This window comes from Mytilinidion resinicola, assembly GCF_010093595.1.
Source record: "Mytilinidion resinicola strain CBS 304.34 unplaced genomic scaffold BDZ99scaffold_17, whole genome shotgun sequence".
NCBI classification, from domain to species: domain Eukaryota; kingdom Fungi; phylum Ascomycota; class Dothideomycetes; order Mytilinidiales; family Mytilinidiaceae; genus Mytilinidion; species Mytilinidion resinicola.
In genome coordinates this window covers 692888-710543 of record NW_022985453.1, presented here as the reverse complement: position 1 = coordinate 710543, position 17656 = coordinate 692888, and the positions used below count along the sequence as shown (strand labels likewise).

General features: G+C 52.3%; 5 protein-coding genes across 5 annotated transcripts; all 5 read left to right on the top strand.

Moving 5' to 3' along the window:
* Positions 1 to 877: 877 nt before the first annotated feature.
* On the top strand, positions 878 to 2576 carry BDZ99DRAFT_501539 (uncharacterized protein; the record flags this gene model as incomplete). The annotated part of the gene is made up of 3 exons (XM_033723825.1): positions 878 to 911; positions 975 to 2425; positions 2499 to 2576. The coding sequence occupies 3 exons, from the start codon at positions 878 to 880 to the stop codon at positions 2574 to 2576; spliced, it is 1563 nt and encodes a 520-aa protein (XP_033572968.1).
* Positions 2577 to 3641: 1065 nt separating this feature from the next.
* Positions 3642 to 3830, top strand: BDZ99DRAFT_394892 (heterokaryon incompatibility; the record flags this gene model as incomplete). The annotated part of the gene is made up of 1 exon (XM_033715927.1): positions 3642 to 3830. A coding segment is annotated over one exon (189 nt), but the record flags the coding sequence as incomplete, so codon positions are not given.
* Positions 3831 to 5914: 2084 nt separating this feature from the next.
* Positions 5915 to 7900, top strand: BDZ99DRAFT_466297 (uncharacterized protein). The gene is made up of 2 exons (XM_033720742.1): positions 5915 to 6280; positions 6401 to 7900. Exons 1-2 carry the CDS (start codon positions 6151 to 6153, stop codon positions 7561 to 7563), a joined length of 1293 nt encoding a protein of 430 aa, XP_033572966.1. The 5' UTR covers positions 5915 to 6150; the 3' UTR covers positions 7564 to 7900.
* Positions 7901 to 8184: 284 nt separating this feature from the next.
* Positions 8185 to 10118, top strand: BDZ99DRAFT_423409 (cystathionine gamma-lyase-like protein). The gene is made up of 3 exons (XM_033717025.1): positions 8185 to 8650; positions 8701 to 8786; positions 8857 to 10118. Exons 1-3 carry the CDS (start codon positions 8525 to 8527, stop codon positions 9893 to 9895), a joined length of 1251 nt encoding a protein of 416 aa, XP_033572965.1. The 5' UTR covers positions 8185 to 8524; the 3' UTR covers positions 9896 to 10118.
* Positions 10119 to 10498: 380 nt separating this feature from the next.
* Positions 10499 to 12821, top strand: BDZ99DRAFT_101454 (myosin-cross-reactive antigen). Its single transcript, XM_033712320.1, has 2 exons — positions 10499 to 12416; positions 12504 to 12821. The coding sequence occupies exons 1-2, from the start codon at positions 10881 to 10883 to the stop codon at positions 12525 to 12527; spliced, it is 1560 nt and encodes a 519-aa protein (XP_033572964.1). The 5' UTR covers positions 10499 to 10880; the 3' UTR covers positions 12528 to 12821.
* Positions 12822 to 17656: the final 4835 nt, after the last annotated feature.

Sequence of the window (17656 nt, the reverse complement as noted above, 5' to 3'; positions counted from 1 at the left end):
CGATGAGCTGTGTCCTCATCGGACTCTTTTGCGATCAATATACGGAAAGCACATGGGAATGCTGCTTCTTCCACTTCGTGTCATTCCACTTTGTCTTGATGGGGTTTAAACAAGATCGCTGCTCCCGGCTTCGACGGAAGTTACAAGAAGAAGAAAAACCTCAATCGAAGCAGAATCCAGAGAAAGAAGCTAGCCAGACTCCCGAAGACAATCCACACGCATAACCCACCTCGAAAATGGACTAGAAGATGGCTATAATCTAAGTTGTCTGAATAAAGAAAACTGCTATTTCGAACGAAATCATCATGGTGGACCTTGTTACAGTGGTAGGGAGCGAGCAAAAGTGAGAACCGGCCAGCGAGATGTCCGCGTGCTTAAACTTATGACCTGGCACTGTAGAAGGCACCACGGCTAAATCAAAGGTCGGGGGGGTTTTCAAAGTTCGACTTTCGCGAAATTTGCTATAGCCCGCTCGAATTCACATCTCGTGATCCGCCACTAACTTCCTGACGACATTGCGTAACCTTTTTGAACCCCCTTTACTCTTCTCCAATCGTAATGCATAGTGCTTTAAGCGAGTATTTCCATCACTCGCTTGGACGTGCTATAAGCACAAATTGAATAGGTAGTAGTTCCTGGTCTATTGACTTTTACCTCTTAAACCACCGCCAAAATAGGATAAGCTTGCGAAGGATCTAGCGGAGATTCACGCATCGTGATAGGATGGCACAGACCAGAGCGCTATCAACCGAGAGCACTCCCAGCCCTTTATAATCCTAGTCGGATTACTTATTCGCGCGGCGTAAAAACCCCATGCGCCCTGCTCCGAGAACTTCGTCTATTCTCACCACATCTATAGCTCCTTCTCTGCGAAAAGATGTCGATAAAGATGACGAAACTCAGAGCGGCAGGTAAATTCTTAGAATCCGAGAACTTCTATCCTTGATAAGGCCGGTATTGACTTCAATTTCTAGGCAAGACGGAGCGCCGCTGTATTATGCGGCAGGAACTAGGCTACTATCACAATCTCGTAATCACTGCAAAATACAGTTTCGACGCCGCTGAAGGACTCAAAGTGACCCCTGAGACTTTCTTCCCAGCTTTGAAGTTCTGCATAGCTACGCATCCAATCCTCAGCTGCTCTATCTCCGGCTCCGAGACTGAAGCACCCGTGTGGATTCGACCAGAGACCGTCGATCTTCGAAACAATGTCAAGATCGTTCATCCAGAATCGTTGAAAGCAGATCCAAAAGATGGGCTCGCACAGCTCCAGGAAGCACTCGCTGAAGAGCTTGACGAACACTACCCCTTCCTGCCCAACGTCCTGCCCTGGAAAATCGTAGTTCTCCCTATAGTTCAACAGAAAGGAGAATACTACATAATCTTCTCAACCTCTCACGCCCATGGTGACGGCCAGTCGGGACTCGCATTCCACGAAACCTTCCTCCGCGGCCTAAACGCCTCCACCACTCCCGACTTGAACCCTCTTGTCACAGCACCCTCCGACCCTCTATTACCACCTCTAGATGCCACCCCAATGCCCATCTCCTGGTCCTTCCTCCTCGGCCCCCTACTAGGTACCTACCTCCCCTCCCCCATCGCCTCCGCCCTCGGTATCCCGCGAGAAATAAATCCCTCCTCCCCAGACATGTGGCGCGCAACCCCCTACACCTACGACCCCTCCAACTTCCACACCAGCCTCTCGCTCATCGTCATCCCCGCCCCCATCCTCACCGCCGTCCTCCAGGCTTGCCGAGCGCACGACACCAAACTCACCGGCCTGCTCCACCAACTCGTCGTCCGCGCTCTCAGCGCCGTGATCCCCGATGAGCCAGAGAAAGGCAAGGCCGCCGGGTCCTTCGGCGCCCAAAGCCCTATTAATCTCCGCCGCATGATCCCCTCGGTCTCGAATCATGAGATGGCCGTCCTCACGAACGCGGCCTTCGAGATCTTCCCCCGGATGTCGCCATCGGAAGCCCAATCCCCGCCCAGCTCCGAAAGCGTCGTTACAGAGGCTATGTGGGCCGCTGCGCGCAGCACGAGCGCCAAGCTCGCGGCTACCGCCTCCACGCTCTCGGACCAACCCGTTGGACTGCTGAAGTACCTGGCGCATTTCCGGATGTGGTTGACGAAGCATATCGGAAAAGAGAGGGATTGTAGTTATGAACTTACGAATGTTATGGCGTTTGACCCTGGTGAAGCAGAGGCGGGGAAGTGGAAGCTGGGGCGGACGTTGATGGTGCAGCCGGCGAGTGCGACGGGAGCACCTATAAGTTTTGCGGTTGCGAGTCGGAAGGGGGGTGAGATGGTGGTGGCGGCGTCGTGGCAGAAGGGGGTGTTGGGGTTGGAGGGGGACGAGGGGGTGATTGTTGGGGTGATTGGGGAGAGGGTGAGGGGGGATTTGGAGAGGTTGGCGGAGGAGCAGGTACGGTGAGGGCGGAGTGGTTGTGAAAGTGCTTTGCGACGTGAGGATTGTGTATATTGTTGATGTTATGTAGATTGGATGTGAGGGTTTTGGGAGTTGCAGATGGGGTACTCGGGGTCCATTAGGTGATGCTAATGGACGAGAGCAATAGAGATATAATACCTGATTTACGGCACGGCTATGTTCTATGTTTTCTGATGAGAGATTGGCCGGGTCAGGAAAGGGATACCCAAATGGGATATGCCACGTGAGCGAGTTCAGCCTTGCATCGTTCAGCTACCTGCCAGGTAGCAACGGCCTTGAAGAGGATTACATCTAGGCAGTCGCATCCTCCCAATCTTCCACGAGAAACAGATCCATCATCAAAACATCATTAAAATGGAGTCCTCGGGTCCCTTGTGCTCCGCTTGCGAGGCCATGTTCGACTGGATAGGGTCTGGGCTTGAGAAGAAATGGGTAGCCTTTCGGAACGAATGGTTCCGTCACTTTTCTCAAGATGCGTATGCCCGATCCTCTCGTTCTAATACCATTCAAGCTGACACACCGAGAAAGAGAACTCAAAGGGGCGAAGATGCGGGAGTTGACGAGTCGGACTTGAACTGGGAATCTCGCGACACCTTTGTCTTTGACTGTGACGATCAAGATGGTGATGCAAGAGAGGGTTGCAAGACTTTAATAGAAGGGCTTTTCGCCAAATCTCATCAGTCTCGCTCTTTCAGCGTAATATGATTCCCCCAGCGGACCATCGAGGACGTCATGAAGACGGCGGATTCGTGCAGATTATGCAGAATCTTCCGATCTACACGCATAGGAGAGCGCAAGACTCTACCAGATTTATCAGCCTTAGCTCAAGTTTATTTGCGGGCAAACGAAGAGGATGATGATCTCGAATTGAGTTCCATTGCCTTTTCTAGAGCTGGATTTGGAAGCCCACTGGAAATTTACCGAGTCAAACGTACGTACGTACATGTACGCACACAAGACATAGAATAGAGTTAATAAAACTATCATTCCACTTAGACGCGAAAGCAACGATAAACATACCCCCAACTTCAGGATTTGAGACCTGGAGTTGGTTAAAAGGTTGCATTACAACATGTCTGGATTCCCATGAAGGCTGCAAACCGGATGGCATTGAGCATTTCTTTCCAACCAGGCTGATACATGTCGGATCACATGAGTATTCAAAAATCAGATTGGTAGACCACGCCGATATATAGCATACATCACCTTAAGTCACCGATGGGGCAACTCAAAGTTCCTCAACCTGACTATGTCAAATATGGCGCAGCTGAAAGGGGAAATCAACTTCGATGACCTGCCTCAAACGTTTCAGGACTCCGTCACAGCCTCAAGAGTCCTGGGATACGAATATGTTTGGATCGATTCGCTGTGTATAATTTAAGACTCTGATACTAATTGGGCTTTGGAAGCGTCGAACATAGACAAAGTTTACCAAAATGCAGTCCTTAACATAGCAGCTTCGGAGTACAACGCTCCCGGTCCTGGATTTCTTAGAGAAATGCAAGATCGCCTTTCCTTCTAGAGACCATTTAGGATCAACTTTCGGACGAGCCATAGAACTGACGAGTACATTTGCTTCCATGACCCATGGAATAAGTTTCAGCTAACTGCGCCTCTGAACTACCGTGGTTGGGTACTCCAGGAACGCATGCTGAGTCCTCGTACTATACATGTTGGATCACTTGTGTTTTGGAAGTGTAGAAAGCTGGTAGCATGTCCAGCAAAGGCACGCCCATATTACCAATCTAAAAAAAATAAGCTCGCAGCCTCTGAGCGATGCCTCGCATGACTGGACATCTCCGTCAACAAGAGTTGAAAGCGTTTTGGCGCGCTGGAATGATTCCGTGATAGCATACACCAAATGCGCACTGACAAAGCCGTCCGATAAACTAGTCGCCATCTTCCGGCATCGCACGCGTCATAGCTCATATACTGGACGACGAGTATGCTGCTGGAATCCGGAGAGGGTAGATAATATACGGGCTGACATGGCGCAAGTCTGGTCCCCGCCCAACTACCTACAGAGGTGAGACTTTTCACTCCGCTGGAGAATTACACTTACCGTCGATAGCTCCATCATGGTCATGGGCATCGGTGGAAGGCACAATATGGACACCAGAATACACCTATTAGCAAAGTTGGTGCAAGCCTCTTATGACCATCATTACATGCGAAACGACTGCGTCCAGCGACGACCCTTTCGGAAGTGTGTCCGGTGGCTTCATTGAAGTGAGAGGAAGGCTCTTCCCCTGGCATCGGGCTGACGAGGAGGCATTGCAGTATTTCAGTCAGTTCGGGCTCGACACCACGGAAGACTGCAATGGAGGCTTTCTGTTTCCGATTTCGAGAAACATGGTCTTGAATATAGATATGCAATAATGAATCCAGCCGGAATGATGCGATATTCAGGAAAGCCTGTTCCCGACCTGAAAGAGCCGCTGTGGACGGAAGACGAAATGCTCAGATTTGTGTTAGTGTGAGATTGTGTTAGTACCTTCGAACGATTTGTAGGAAGAATGTATAGATGAACATAATGCAATCATGTCTCTTCTCTTTCCTTAAACGGTCACTCGTACCTCACTTCTAGGCTTTTGACAGGCTGCCACTCTCCTTAATTTCTTATATGGCGAGCAGCGATGAACCTCGTCCGGGTGCTTCAGATCTAATGTTCCTCCTGGAACTCTGCCAGAAAACCCTCTTCTACGCCCTTCCCATTACATGCACCCTTCCATCCTCGCGGGACCCTACCGATGTGCGTCAGGTAGACTCAGTGCCCCCCGCAGTATGTCAATATTTCGGTGGTAGGGCATCAGTCTATAATTATAAAGACCGTAGTTTTGTTAGTTGACGTATTGTACCTTTGTAATGTGGAGGGTATAACAGCAGCACTATCTTGCAGAGGTGCCTATACGGCGGCTGTGCAGCATCCTAAAGCATCACACGCAGTCACTTGTTTAGTGGCAGCAGGCGTCCAGGACAAGGCACGCGTCGCCCTCAAGGCTGACCCAATAGCTGGCTCAATAAGTCGCGAAAGCGAGCAGATGATGGGGGCGCACGTGGAGATGATGCAGGGCCAATGTGACCTTGTGCAGCTGTGAATGTGAGCCACCCGACCAGCCAGCCGTGTCTTCATAGAAAACGCGTCTTTCGGGGGGGTTCATATGAAGATGAAGATGTAGAATAACTGTCCGCTACACATGAAGAGCGAGGCTGCACAGGTAGCACTTGGGTAGGAAGACATCAAGTCAGTGCGACGCCAGCACGCTCCCACGTCATTGCGCGCCAGCATCACGACTAGGTTGTCTTGAGGCAGGCCTGCACGGCCTGGTATCTCCAATCCGACCTCTCAGCGCTGCCACCCTCCACCAAGGCCGAGGCCACGCAGGGACTGGCACGGCTGACCGCAAGTCTCACGCCTCGCCAACTGTACCCTCTGCGCTCTCGTCCTCTGCGCTGCCGTTTCAGCGTCTGCGTAACCGCTATATCTCTCCCCACTCTCTCTCCACCACGCGAGGGGACAAAGAAGCGACTTCGGCCTCCGCCTGCATCCTCCCCCAACGGCCTATTACGGCATCCCTTCGCTCGTCTTGCACAAACACACTGCCTGCGTTCCTCCACCACGCGTCTACCAATACCCTCACACATCGCCCGAGAGCGTCGACTAGTCCATAGCTTGGAGGAGTGAGAAAAGGGACTATACCATGCAGAACCAGGACCCCAACCATCAGCGCCCGCTGCGGGATGCGGGGACGGAGCAAGGCCCGCCTCCGAACCAGACGCTGAGGTCTATACAAGCTGCTCACCCCTTGGGTCCCCGTCAGAGATCAGAGGGTGAGTTCTCTCTTCTACCGTACTGTCAATGTGTTCTCCGAAAGCGTGGCCTTTACAAGGCCGATTCGTCGTTCAATAAATCCCCATTAGGCCCGAAAGCGTATGCTAACCTCTTTCCAGAGTCCTGGATAGAAGTCTCCTCCCAGCCCTCCTCGTCCTCCCTGTCATCTGCCGCAGATGAGATCATTACTACTGGCCTCCGCGTCCGCCACGATTCGAACGCCCGCCGGCGGCGACGGTCCCACGGAGCCAACCCGCTGCGTCTAGGGGGTTTATATCACGCCTCAGGTGGCGGTAGCAGCCAGGAGGAATACGACGAGAGTGAGAGCGAGTCTGACCGGGTAATGTCATCGTCCAACGAAGCCATTCGTCCTTCGCCTCTTCATCAACATCAAGAAACACGACGCTCCACCCGGGCCGTATTTTTGACCACATCCTCAGACTTCTCGGAACGGGAAGGAGACGACGAGGAAGATGACGACGATGAAAACTCGACGGCCGTGAACTATCCACGGGCCACTGGGGGCTCGCGCTTCACCCCTCAACCCAATGCCTTTTCGCACCCACCAACCACGCAAGCAACGAGGTCCGAGGCTGCCACTACCTACTTCTCGCAATCTAGGACTCCCAACCGGCCTACTCCTCACCGCAATGCTTATTCCTCTCCGCAGCATACTCCGTATAATGTTATCTCACCATCTCACCAAGCAGATCATGACGCCGCCCTTCGCGCCAGCCTGTCTACCCTTCTATCTGCTGCTGCAGCCGTTCGCGGCCTGCCTAAGCCTGTCCAACCATCTGCCCATCGTACTGCCGGTGGTGCTCGAGTTGATCCATCTTCACTCCGTCTGGTCTCCGAATCCGTGGCCATGGGCGGAGAACCCTCCAAAACAGAACAGTCATCCCCAGCGTCTTCTCCAAGCCGAGACTCGAACAGCGACAAATATAAACGTAAAGCTACGCCCCCTTCCGGCACACGAAGCAGTAGCAAAGACCGCAGGGCTGTCAAGAAAGCCCGCAAGACGGGCCCGATGATGGATGAAATCAGCCCGACCCTGCTCACCTGGGTTGTGAGCGCTGGCGTCGTCGTCCTTGTCAGCGCTATCAGCTTCTCTGCCGGATACGTCGTCGGCCGCGAAGCTGGGCACGCGGAGGCTGTTGGCCAGCTGGGGAGCGTTGGTGCTGACGCGGGACGCTGTGGGCGAGAAGCAGCATCTGGAATGAAAGGTACGGGGATGGGATTGAGGCGACTGAGATGGTCGTCCGCCCCGGTGAGGGTCTAAAGAAGCTTCTTTCGACATATAAGGGGTCACGAACGCATGAACGATTTGATACCAGGAGCGACGTTTTTGGGGATTTATGGGTTGGATTGGAGCGTTTGCCCGGCAACAAGGCATCATTTCGCGTGTCATGGATGGGGTTTTTGGTTCTCTACGGTCTCTAAGCATGTTCTATCTTTCGAATCTCGACGGCATAGTCTCTCTTTCCACGGGTTTTGACGGCGTTAGGCGCAGGATGCGGACTGGATTTAGATGTGATGCTGGATAATCGTTCCTAAATGGGATAGCTAGGTACAGTCTTCGCACTCCAAGGGTATGAAAACCAGATATATAAAGACAGGAGAGCATGGTTGCTCGTAATATCAATATTATCATGCCTCAATCTGACTTAGCGGGGTTTTGATATGGTTCTTACGTGAAGAGCGATTAACCAGAGCCACACAGCTTCCTGGAATCATATAACTATTACTCAACACCTTCGGTCGAGGTAGTACAGATGTTTCCAAATCGCAGCGCTTGCCAAGATATATTCGGCTAAATGCGGGACGCCGTCTGCGATGACACCATCGACACGACGGGCAAACATCCGAGATGGCTGACAGATGGCCATTCCAGAGCCGACGATGGATTATCAACTACACGGCATGACATATTCCATATCGCCAGCCCTGCCCCTAATCCCAAAGCCTATATAAAGGGCGTGAAGATGACTCTGACGGTGACACCTTTCTCACCGCCGCCGATTGTACCATCGATGGCGCAATCGCTCTGCTAACAATATAACACCGTCTCTTTGTGCCTGACTGCCCCATTGCGCCGTGCCTGAAATTCTCCAAGGAATACGAACGCAGCTCCCTCTTTCCGTCAACAAACCTCTACGCCTCTGCACCATAGAACACACCGTTGAAGGGTCTCTCTGCCCTCTTCTCACCTCTCCAAATCTACAGATTCGATCTTAGACAGGATGACGCACCCAGAGCACCCCATCGACACGCCCCCGCGACCAGCGTCTCCAGTTCACGGATTTGGCACGTTGGCTGTACATGCTGGGTCGCCTCATGATCCGGTGACGGGAGCAGTGATTGAAGCTGTAAGCATGCCATCGTAGTTCGAGGAAGTGAAATGCTAACGCAATTGCAGATTTCGCTCTCCACCACTTTCGCGCAAACCGCCGTCGGAAAACCAGTGGGACAATACGAGTACAGCAGAAGCTCAAATCCGAACCGGTAGGCACAAACCAATCTTCAGTCCTCAATCTGTATGCAAAAAAGAGGCAAAACGCTGACATCCGCCCAGTGACAACTTCGAAAAAGCCGTCGCCGCCCTTGAGCACGCCCGCTATGCCCTCGCATTCTCCTCTGGCTCCGCAGCCACAGCCAACATCCTCCAGTCCCTCGCCGGCGGCTCCCATGTCGTTTCCGTGTCCGACGTCTACGGCGGCACGCACCGCTACTTCACCAAAGTCGCCCTCGCGCACGGCGTACAAGTCACCTTCTCCCCCTCCCTCGAACTCGACATCGCAGAGCTCATCCGCCCTACTACAAAACTCATCTGGATCGAAACCCCCTCCAACCCGACCCTCTCCCTCGTCGACATCCGCGCCGTCGCCAGCGTCGCGCACCAGCATGGCATACTAGTGGTGGTGGATAACACATTCCTCTCCCCATACGTACAGAACCCGCTCGACCACGGCGCGGACATTGTCGTGCACTCGGTCACAAAGTACATAAACGGCCACTCTGACGTCGTCATGGGCGTGGCAGCGTTCAACGCGCCAGAGCTGTTCGAGAAGCTTTCGTTCTTGCAGAACGCGATTGGTGCGGTGCCGTCTGCGTTCGATGCGTGGCTCGCGCATCGGGGCCTCAAGACGCTGCATCTCCGCGCGCGTGAAGCGACTACGAACGCGACGGCTGTTGCGCTGGCGCTGGAGGCATCGCCGCACGTTCTGGCGGTCAATTACCCGGGTCTTGCGTCTCACAAGCACCGCGCTATTGCGCTGAAGCAGCATCGACATGGTATGGGTGGTGGTATGCTCTCCTTCCGGATCCGTGGTGGTCATGAAGCTGCGGAACGGTTCTGCCAGCACACAAAGATCTTCACACTGGCTGAGAGCTTAGGCGGCGTGGAAAGTCTTGTCGAGGTCCCGAGTGCGATGACACATGGAGGCATCCCGCGTGAGCAGCGGGAGGCAGCAGGCGTGTTCGACGATCTAGTCCGAGTCAGTTGCGGAATTGAGGACAAGGACGATCTGAGGGCGGATGTGTTGCAGGCGCTTGAGAAGGCTGTGGTTGGCGGCATCGTCAAGAACGGGGTCAACGGCAACGGAACTGCATAGAACAGAAGTGTGATTCGGCATTGGAGGGTTAGTTGCGCATTTTTCGAGTATATCTGCGACGGCATGTCTTACGGATGGATAGGGGCTACTAAGACTTATACATATATGAGTAGCACACGGCGTTTCACAGGCGGCAGACTCGGCTTTTTAGACGGTTCGGCATGGGAGGATAGTATCCTAAAATCTTTTGCTAGGTAGAGTTTATGAATGATGCCATTTGATGTTTTAACGGTATGAAGTTTCTATCGTATACGCGTTTTCCTACATTGCCTAACCTTTCTTCACATGATTTCCTTCATTATATCTAACGCAGCCTAGGTACGATGTAAGCTATTTTTCGGGATTGATCGTGATCCACGGACGGCCAGATGAGGTTAGTAGAAGAATAATCCTCGGTCCGGATCGCCACCATCTCACGAGATCTCGTCTTTCTTCCAACAACTTCCATGAGAAGTCCGGTATCGTTAATTGATATTCGTTGGACCTACTGAAAAGATAGCTGACAACACGCCTTTCATCGAAGATAAGGCATCAAATCAGGCCCCTGAGTGCTTTGTTCAAGAGCATATTCTCTTCACCTGAACGAACCCCATCGAGCTCAAAACCTCGGAATGGCCTGACCAACAAACAGCCCTCACAGGCTTGCCGAGACCGCTGACGTACTCAGATACGATCTGATGTGATCCTTCTACTGGCTCTCGGTGCCCACATGTGACACACCGTGCCACCGTGCCTACCGACTCCGCTTTCATGGTTGTCCGCATCACGATGTGCCTCGTCCATAGAGAAGCTACCAGAGAAAATGGTGATGGCATGACCAGCTCAAACCCTGCGTGAGGCCGTGTACCTGTCGTATGACTGCTCCGATGACAGTACAGGTAGGTATATAGATGCCGTACCCTTCAGTTGCAGTAAGTCGAATTTCTATTACACTCAGTTTCAGAAATACCTATCATCAAAACAAAAACACAATTACAACATCATAATGCCGCACTTCTTCAAGAAGGGTCGCCAGGCTGTAGAGCAACCTCATCGTGACCCGGAGGAGACTCAGGCATATCTCGTCGGTGGTGGCATTGGATCGCTAGCTGCTGCCGTTCACTTGATCCAGGATGCCAAGGTGCCTCCTAAGAATATCCACATCCTCGAGTCACTCCCCGTCTTTGGCGGGTCAATGGATGGGTCCGGTAATCCTAAAGAGGGCTATGTCCTCCGTGGTGGACGGATGCTCAACTTCAGCTACCTCTGCACATACGAGCTGCTGAGCCGCGTCCCATCTCTCACGGACCCAGAGAAGACACTACTCCAAGAGATCAAAGACTTCAACGCCGTCCCAGAAAATCAAACCAGCTCCAAGGCCCGCCTCCTCGCTAGCGGCAAAGACGAGGTCGAAATCGTTGACACACGAAGAATGGGCCTAAGTCCCACCGAACGTCTCGATATGATCAAACTCACCCTCGAAAGCGAAACCAGCCTCGGCAAGAAACGCATCGACGAATGCTTCCCGAAAGCTTTTTTCACAACAAAGTTCTGGTATATGTGGGCGACCATGTTTGCCTTCCAGCCCTGGCACAGCGCCGTTGAGTTCCGCCGCTACCTGCACCGCTTCCTGCACGAATTCCCACGCATTAACACTCTCGCTGGCGTCGATCGGACGCCATATAACCAATATGACAGCATCATCAAGCCTATCATCAAGTATCTGGACACGCAAGGCGTCGATTTCCGCTTCAACACGAAGGTTACGGACATTGACTTCATCACTGGCATACCTACTACAGTGGACGAAATCCATATGCTCTCCAACGGGGTCCCCATGACCGCACAGCTTGATCCCGCCGACATCGTCATCGTCACGCTCGGCAGCATGACCTCCAACGCCTCCATCGGCACAAACACCGAAGCACCCGACCCCATCCTCGAAGAAGAGCTCCAAGACGGCTCCTGGGACCTATGGACGAAACTCGCCGCCAAATCCCCCTCCCTCGGCAACCCCTCCGTCTTCAGCACCCGCATCAACGAGTCGCTTTGGGAATCCTTCACCATCACGCTCTCCAACCCCGAACTCCTCACGCGCATCTCGGGCCTCACGCACAACGAGCCCGGCACCGGCGCGCTGATGACGTTCAAAGACAGCAACTGGCTGCTCTCCATCGTCGTGCCGCACCAGCCGCACTTCGCCGACCAGCCCGTCGACACCTTCGTGCTGTGGGGCTACGGGCTCTTCCCGACTGCGCTGGGCAACTACGTGCCGAAGAAGATGAGCGACTGCACCGGGCAGGAACTCCTCACCGAGCTGCTCGGGCACCTGCACTTCCCGCTGCATCCGATTCTGGAGCACGCGATTGTGAGGCCGTGCGTGATGCCGTATATCACGAGCCAGTTCTTGACGAGGGAGAAGGGGGATCGCCCGAAGGTGGTGCCGGAGGGCAGCACGAATCTGGGGCTGGTGGGGCAGTTTGTGGAGATTGAGGAGGATACGGTGTTTACGGTGGAGTATAGCGTGCGGGGCGCGCAGATGGCGGTGGCGGAGTTGATGGGGCTGGGGGAGAAAAAGATGCCGAAGCCGGTTTTTAAGGGGGAGAGGCATTTGGGGGTGCTGTCGGAGGCGATGGCGAAGATGATGACTTGATTGGGGGGTAAGCAGTAATGGAAATGGGTCGTTTGGGTTTTGAATGGGATTGAGGCGTTTAGGACTAAGGCTTCATGATTCAATCTTTTCTGTGGAAAAGCAGTTTTTATTCGCATTTGTTATGCAAGAATGAAATGAATGTATCGTTGGTTAAAAAGAAGGTGCCTTGACGGATGCATGCGAAGTATCCCACGACATTGATGTAAAACCACGTGCAACTTCCTTTTATCACATGACGAGCTTACCCAGGAGAATATATATTATCCTGCTTAAACCTCTGTCTTCCATCAGGGGAGGAAGAAACCATGAAGTGGTTCAAGTATATGATAGAACTAAAGAAGGCTGAATCGAAACTATGTTTTGAAGCTATTGAATGGAGGTTGGAGGACCGCGGTCCCTCTTTCTTCACCACATCGTGATAATGGTAAACAATGCTATCCATCAATACTACTCTGGGCCTACCCCAGATATAGATGATAGGTCTCGTAGAGCAAAAAGGTCGGCTCTTACCGGTTTAATAGCAGGATGTTCACCATCACCACCCGGCTATTGCCCCTCCCACTCCGACACCTCCACCATTCATCATCGTTATCGTCGATGTTGATACCTCCGCTTCCACGCATAGGGGCGGTTACTCTTCTTTTTCAAATATCTCGCCTTCCAGTCACGCAACATGGATCTCGTCTTGATCACGGCGTTGACTTCACCCTCCTCCACATCAGGCATGTGTTCTTGTGAACTTGAACACACCAAGCGAACCAGAGCCATCACCACTGTCGCTGTCAAGTTTTGAGAAACTACGTCGAAGACCTTGCCAAAAGGTTCGGAACGGCGACCTCCTCTGCTGCACCATGGCATTCCGACAGCAGCGACGTTGATCCCGTCCTCTACCGCACTATATCCAGATGTCGAGGCGAATGTTGATCCCTTCTTCCACTATCACATCATGTCCTTTCGTATTCAAGTTTGAACGCGAAGACCGGGCGAGAGCCATCGCGAGGCTGGTGAGTTAGTCTTCACAAGCCACATCAACGATGTGTTTGAACCCCATCCTCCTTTCCCATGACGAAAGAAAAGAAGTCGAAGACGTGAACGAGGAACCTTTTATACCATCGGGAGAAAGGAAAAAGGAGGGTGAGTAAGCAGACGCGTGATGCCTCACGTGTCCCAATCCTTGATGCTGCCAGTCGAATGGTGGCTTGTTGATCCCTCCACCCGCGGCCCACATCGAATCGTTCCGTGACTTTGATGTGATTAAACTGGAGCCGAGACGCAGCGCCATTGTAAACTGTGGGGATGGTCTGGCCCGACACATCAAACAGCTGTAGAATGTGTTCTAAACTCCATCATCCATCTCCTCCACCTCCACCTCCACCTCCACATCAGCCTGGTGCTCGTGGCTTTTAGATACGAGAACCCAACCACAGAGCCATCATATTGCTCGTCGCGAAGTTTTGACCAGACTCATACCTTTGTAATAAGATTGCACTTGGTACTTCCAATCTCCTCCCCTTCCCCCCTTTCTCATGAAGAAAGAAAAGAAGTTTGGACGACGACGGTGGAAGCTTTTATACCACCAAAAGAAAAGAAATCCGAGAGTGAGTAAGCAGACGCGTGATAGCTCACGTGCGCTGGTCACGCATCTCTCATATCTCTGCTGTTGTATTCCGCTGCTCGCCATTACTACTAGTAACTTTGCCCCCAAATGCCGCCACATCATATTTATTCTGCCTACTCCTTGTTGATACACGACGCGGAGCCATCGTTGTTCTGTTCCCGTAGGTTTGACAAGACCCATGAAAAAGCCGAGACCAAAATTTTGATCTCCTCCCCCTTTCCTCTACCCACGAAGAGGAAAGAAGGTTCGAGGGCGCAGCGGCGGAGCCTTCGTACTCTCGGAGGATAGAGTGGAGGGTGAGTAAGCAGAATCGTGATATTTCACATGCTCTAAGCCTCCACTTTCCTCTCCTGTCAAGTTCTCCGCGCCCTAACCCTGCTCACCGTCACCGCTAAAGATTTCTTGCCCGGCCTCCAGACCATACGGATGATTTGTGAATGCTGTTGATCCTCCACAATCCCCCCCTCTCCAACATCGGCTCGTTCTATGTAGTCTTAAACCAAACAATCGTTCCATCATGCGCTTGGCTCACGAGGCTTCGAAGCCCTTCCCATGGCCAAAAGTTGTCGCAGCGTTTTGCACTCCCACTCCCTTCTTTTCGCCTGAAGACAGAAGCCTAGCCGTAGACGAGGAGCTTTTATGCCTAGAAGATGATCGAAAGTTGCGTCAGTAAGCAAGCTTCAGCTCGTGACTTCTAACGTGCTGCCTCGTGAGCTGGGCATTCAATATGCTCGTCATCACTATCCCCATTTCTGCTCTTCCCCCTCCCTCTTCACCATTCTGGTCCTGCGTCATGTTTGTTGATCGCTACTCTCCCCTCTCCACACGAGGAAGTTCCGTTCAGTTTTATGACTTTATCTGAGCATCATGACCGAGACCAGAGCCATCATAACTTGAACACGCGGTTTCGAAGTTCTCTCCATAAAGGTCAGGACAAAGCCTTTCTAATGCCCCCGGCCTAATATCTCCTTTCCCATGAGGACAGAAATGCAACTGCAGATCAAGAGCTTGTATTCCCAGATGATAGGGAAAGCTGGGTGATTGAGTCAGCAAGCTTTGGAGTGTGGCAGCTCATCGGCAGAGGTCATTATTCGTCTTCTAAACGGCCATAATCCTCCATCTCTCCTCTTACTCCTCTCCACCACGCTGCGCCGGTGTTATGTTGTTGATCCTACTACTTCCGTACGACAGCGACCTGCAAAGATTTGATCACAACAACCGAGCGGTCCGGGCTGCTGCGCCATCATGGTTCTGCTCTTGAAATTTCGACGAGGTACATTGTCCGTGGGTTACGGCGTTTCTGATCCCTACCCTCCTCTTTCCCACGAGGAAAAAGGTCCTACAGGCCACCAACTGCCTCGTTCTTACACGCAGAAGATACTGTTATGAGACACCAAGATATTTCTCGTGACAGCTCATGGCGTAATGACTAGTGTATTCTGAACAGTCCTAACCACTGCTCCAGTTATATCCCTCCCACACCGGGCTTCACAGTGCCCGCACCATTCTCTTCGGCGATGATTGCTAGAAATCCTCCACCTCCACCCGCCCATGACTCCTGTCTTTTGCGTTTTTGCACACAAACACCCACCCACAGAGCCATGTAGAACTTCTTTCTTTCTGTCGACAGACCAGCTATTTCCCGATGTTATATCCCATTCTGAAGCCCCTTTCCTCTGGCCCTTATTTTCTGTGAGGCTACACCAAGCTCCGCGGTGCCCGCACCATGCTTCTCCTCGGTCATTGCTGTTGATCCCTCACGCTCACCCGCATACTGCTCCAGTTTTCAGCATTTCGAACGCAAAGGCCCACCAGCAGAGCCATTCAAGACTCATTTTTCCATTTGACAGACCAGCCATTGTTTGGTCTTGGGCCCTATTTTGGACCCCCTTTGCTCCGATTGTCCTTTCCCACGGATGTTTTTCTGAAACTTCATGAGAAAGCTTTTTATACCCAGGGACGGAAGAAAGTCAGGTAAGTCAGCAAACTTCTGCGGGTGATACCGCATGTGCCGCTTTCATCCTCCGTTCATTGTGCCCTCCCCTTTTGGCCTCTCCAGCCCTGGGCTCCGCACCATATCTCTAATGGCATGCAGTTGTTGATCCTCCTCCTCCACTTTCACTTAGGTCTCTGTTCCGGCAGTTAAACACGAGAACCGAGTCAACTGTCACGGAGCCATAAAATACTTTAACATGCGAAAATTGATCGACAGATCAGCCATTCCTCGATGTTTCCCTCAGTCTGAACCCCCATTTCTCTGGTTCTCCTTTCCCATAACGACGAGAAATCCCAGATGCTAATTTCGAAGCTAATGTACCCAAGAGGACGAGGGAGAAATAAGGGTGGGAGTAAGCAGCGCGTGACATCTCTTGCTTCCTCCTTTCCTGTGCACACCGATGCACGCCAACCTCTCCAGCCCCAACCCCCGACACCATAACCAGTCAGAAGATGAATGATTGATCCTCTTCCGCCGCCTCCACATAGATCTCTCTTCCACACGGCGTTTGAACATGAGAACTGCGCCGCACTACCATAGCACAACTAGTTTCGAGGTTTCGACGAGGCACATGACGTGAGGAGTAATGCCGTTTTGATCCCCCTTCTTTTTCTCTCTCTTTTATCATAACGAATAGACGTCGTGGAGGTTGACATCGATGCTTTAACACCCAAAAGACTTTGAGGGGAGAGGCAACTGAGGAAAACGCTCAGCGCATGTCATTTTCTCCCTCACAAAGCTAACCACCGATCCCCTTGCCCCTCTCACAACGAGACCTCCATGACAGTGCTCATGTACCAACAAAGGATAACGTGTTGATCCTCCACCTCCACCTCCATTATAATCGCCCCCGAGACTATTTTGAACACGGACCAGGACACAGCGCCATTTCAGAATTGGAGTGCGAATGTTGACAAGACTCATGATCCAACAAGCTACCAAATTTGATCCCCTGACTCCCCGTGGAGGTGTTTCTTCTTCCACTGTGATCACCCGTCCTCCCCCAAACCCACCTCCACCCCCATCGTTGAAGCCCCAGCTACAATTTTGAACACGAGGACCAAGGCAAAGCCCCATGAATTAAAGTCAATAGTGCGGTTGACACGACTCATGGGCTGTAAACCCAGGAGGATTCGATCCCCAGCCTCCTCATAGGTAAATTTGTCCGATCATGTTCGATCCTCCATCCACCTCCCGCCTCCCACCCACATGAGACTTGATTGTCGCCTTCATTAAACTCAAGGACCAAGACACAGTGCCATTATTCCAAGTCGACAGCGAGGCTGACACGACTCATGAACATGCACGTACGAAGCTTTGATCCCTCACCTCCCCCATGGGGCACACCCCCCCGTTCTTCATTTTGATCCCCAATCCTCCTCCAAAGCCACCTCCCCCTCCCACGCCCACATCGCTGCCTCTTGCGATTTTGCGAAGACCAAGACGCAGCACCATGATTCCACGTCAGCACTGATCTTGACACGGCTCATCAGCTGATGCCCTAAGACGATTTGA